Source organism: Epinephelus moara, chromosome 5 (genome assembly GCF_006386435.1).
Source record: "Epinephelus moara isolate mb chromosome 5, YSFRI_EMoa_1.0, whole genome shotgun sequence".
NCBI classification, from domain to species: domain Eukaryota; kingdom Metazoa; phylum Chordata; class Actinopteri; order Perciformes; family Serranidae; genus Epinephelus; species Epinephelus moara.
In genome coordinates this window covers 30,102,703-30,106,595 of record NC_065510.1, presented here as the reverse complement: position 1 = coordinate 30,106,595, position 3,893 = coordinate 30,102,703, and the positions used below count along the sequence as shown (strand labels likewise).

General features: G+C 44.4%; 1 protein-coding gene across 1 annotated transcript in view; it reads right to left on the bottom strand.

Annotated features, from left to right (window-relative positions):
• Positions 1 to 3,893, bottom strand: part of LOC126390831 (complement C3-like) — a gene marked incomplete at its 3' end in the record, with an annotated part of 34,056 nt that overhangs the window by 11,313 nt on the left and 18,850 nt on the right. The window contains exons 21-23 of the mRNA XM_050045305.1: positions 3,510 to 3,648; positions 3,231 to 3,326; positions 1,112 to 1,262 (exon numbers count right to left, since the gene is read on the bottom strand). Of these exons, the coding sequence (XP_049901262.1) occupies positions 1,112 to 1,262; positions 3,231 to 3,326; positions 3,510 to 3,648 (386 nt within the window). The remainder of the gene's footprint in view (positions 1 to 1,111; positions 1,263 to 3,230; positions 3,327 to 3,509; positions 3,649 to 3,893) is intronic.

The window sequence follows — 3,893 nt, the reverse complement described above, 5'->3', positions numbered from 1 at the left end:
AGCCCCTAGCGTCACATAGGTTTACATTGCCAAAGGTTTATGACAAACTCTCTTGCCGAAAACCAACTCCCGTGTGCGCACGGCGAGAGAGGAGAGGGAGAGACGCTGTGCTGCTGCCAGAGGAGACACTGAATGAGTTCCCTCTGAGCGATAAGTCGCTAAAAGAGTCTGAGAAGTCTGGGCCTGTTCATAAGACATTAACTCACTCACTCACTCACAAGTTCTCCAGCAACACATGTTGCACGTGCTACGCTAAATCACAGACGTGAACCAGCTCCTCTTGCTCCGCTGTCTCTGTGCTCGCAGCCATTTTCACACTGAGGCAGGTGCGATGATGTCATCGACGATAGGACGGTAGAGCGCAAATCTCTACCGTGGGCCAAATTTATATCATTTCTACCGTCTACCGCATATACCGTGCAGCCCTAGTTGGACCCATCCACTGCTCCTCCCGCCTGCCCCAGTCGGACCTTCACCGCCTAAGCTTTCATCCTTGTCCTACAGCATTTCCCCCTGATGCCACCAGGCGCCTTTAAACTATAATGGCAACCAGCCGCATATCGTGCCGACATTAAAGGACACCCTTTTTTTGCTGGTTTCTGATGCCACAAGTCACTGCCCAAGCGCCAGATTTCGATGACTTTGGAGTGAGACTTGACTCAGTTGTGAGTCTCTACAATGGGATTTTATTCTTTACTACCTAGCAAGAAATATGCCTTTGGTTATCCATATAGAAGCAACTATGATGTCAGCAGTGTTGTCAGGGCTCAGAGGCTTTGCAGCTACCAATCTTCTACCCTGTAGTGTGGTACCATAAAAGATAACTCCACTGAATGATTTTATAGCATGATGTTCCATTGATACAGATAAGTAGGACATGCTCACCTTGGCCTTGACCAAAGCCATAAGAGCGTAAGCTGTGGCCTCTAATGTGTAAACACGTCCCCTAGGTGTCGGCCAGTGGGACAAATCTAAGGAAATCACAGACACATGTAAATGCATTACTGTTCTATATTTCTGACAAGCCAAGATATGTTCTACTGTTACTTTAACAATGCTATTACACTACACTTTTTCTCGGAAGATGTATGTGTATATTGCATAAAGAAACCTGGGGAAGCAAACTTCAAGAGGATCTCCTGGTTCAGTTTGTTTTCATTGGCCAGGGCATATGATGTTATGGCAACAGCATATGGGTTGATTAAGCTGGGCAGACGCTTCTCCAGATAGGCTGCTGCTTTTTCTATACTGCCTTGCAGACCCTGAGCAGAAGGAAAAAACAAAGAAAGTGAGGAAAAGGAGAATAATGGGAGAACATATAAATTGTAGAGATTCCTGAATCTGACAAGCTTAATCCTTGTGGGTCCTCAGGTGGTCCAAGAGGCCAATCCTAGATCCGCATATCAAGGGGGTGTGAGATAGAGGTTTTTGTGTGGTTTGGGCATTTTTTATTATGCTTTTTTCTTTCGGAGGCCATTCTTGACTTCTGCAACACGGTGGAGGTTATAGTTTTCATTTGTCCTCCTGGGGCATGGTGACCTGTCTAAAGCTGGGAGAAGAGAAATTGCTTTGGCAGCTGAGAGTAGGGAATGTGGATCAGGAGTTGGTGTGTGACAGAGGCAGCAACGGTGGGTAGACTGGCCTCCTTGGGGACACTGAAGTTAGTGCATCTACCCCGCCAGCTGATGTTGAGAATTCTCCTAAAGCACCTCTGCTAGTGAGCTTCTAGAGCCTTCAGTTGTCTGCTCATGTGATCCATGTTACTGAATCTGTTCAGTAGAGTGGGCAGCACCATCAACTTTAAGACCAGAAATTTGGTTTTGGCCTTGAGATTGTGGTTCTCCAAAACCCTTCTTCTCAGACATGTGATAAATTTCCTCATCAATGCTGTACAGAAAATAAGGGCCATGTAGGGTGGTTGGTTTTGGTCTTTGATACTTTTCTTGGAGTTGGTTAGTGCCCTTGCAGTCTGCTGGTTGTTGGATCTCTAGGACCTTCTTTGTTCTCTACTGGTTCTTCAGTTCCCTAACCTGCCTTTGAGCGACTGCTTTTGTATTAAGCGCTCTTTTATTTGTGTATTTCTGCCATGTGACAAAGGCTTGCTGGCATTGATGAGGTTTTGGTTGGTTGGTTGGTTGGTTGGTTTTGGTTTGGTTTTGGCTTTGTGTCCGCGATGCTTCTAAAGCCATTCAAAATGACAAACTTAAGCATACTGCAGTGTGTCTCAGTGTCTTCAGGACACTACTTGGGCAGTTCCTTACTGAGTACAGTCTGAGACTTTTGTCAACAGATGGTGTCATCTGGCCATTTTTTCTGTACCCCTCTTTTCCGTTGGAGACAAATGGGCATGACAGAGTGGATGAGGTAATGGTCAGACCAGCAGCCATTTGCCTGCTCATTGCTCAGGTGTTCAGTACCTCATTGGGATCATTTGCTGCGATGTGGAAAAGTCAATGGGGTGCCAGAGGTTAGAGCAAACTGGTGGTCCACCATTGTAGTTGTTGTTTCTAGCGCATCCTCATTACAAAGCAACAGTGGACATGCGTAAACTCAGGAGATGACATCAATGTGTCCCAAATGCTCTGTTTTCTATGTCCACACAGATACACAGCAGCTGGTGTCTTGAAAAACTGCACCTTAGAAGGTGTTTTAAAAAATCTCTGTTTTAGAGACCCAAAATTCTGTTTGTGTGTGAATGAGAGTTATGCCAAGATGTTGAGGCAAATATGTTTGTAAAAATATCTGTATGTAGACACTTAGTCGTGTCATATCCTTACTACATTCCAACATTTTACCATGAGGACGGATGCGATTCAGCCCTTTCCACTGAAAACACAACACTAAAACATGAATCAAGCTTTCACCAGATCAATCAAAATGCCCTGGGAAGGACCAGTTATGGGGTTAGGGGGCAATGGACAAATGCTATATTTACTGTGGTCTATTTAAAGATAGTGTTGCTGCTAATAGGTCCCACTTAGTCTTTATATGCTTATTTGTATATTATGTGCACTTAAACTATTACACAAGTTGATTCAGTGCTACGTAAAGTGGCAACATGTTACAATTACGATGGCCCCAAACCAATTCCTGTTTAGGACCCCCAGAAGCCTGGGGTCGGTTTGGCTGCCCTTTTTTGTACCTGCCACGCAATACGAGCCATAACCTCCTTAGTTACAGTTACCATTGGGGTGTAGGGTTGGTAAACTGTACACAGATGAGATACTCACATTAACAGTGGCTGTACATAGTATGCGTGACTCCTGCATGGCAATGAGGCAGAAGGCTGTCATGGAGGCATCTGAGTCTACACCACGCACATCCCCCTATGCACACACACAAACACAAGCATATTACTACCATCATCAGCATTAAAATTCTGTTTATTCATCGATGACAGCCGGTGACATGTAATGGTTTTCCATTTGATTTGGTCTTTTGTTTAGAATCATGTTGAAGTCTGCTGTTAATAATAACAGTGCACCTACGATCATGGTTTCATGAGATACCGCTGCAACTTCTCTAAACAAGCCACCCGGTTGCTGCACGTTGTGAATCAGAAACTCAACAGCATCACAGATATGTTCCTTTTGCACCGCCACCAGATTGTTGGCAATGGAAAACACCTTGGCAACATAAGCTGTCAGCCTTAGAGAGGAAAGGAGAGAAGAAGGTGTGATAGTTTAGTTTCATTTATTTGTACATGAAAAACATCGCTTCTCACATAGTCAAAATCTAGGTTAAAGGAGGGTGTGCCATCATTTATGTATGAGTTCATGCATGCCAGGCCTCACCATGCGCTGCTTTTGTGATCAGGATACGCAGCAAAGGACCCATCATTTTTACGGTTGTTAATCTGATTGTTGTAACCTAGATAAAATAAATACACAACT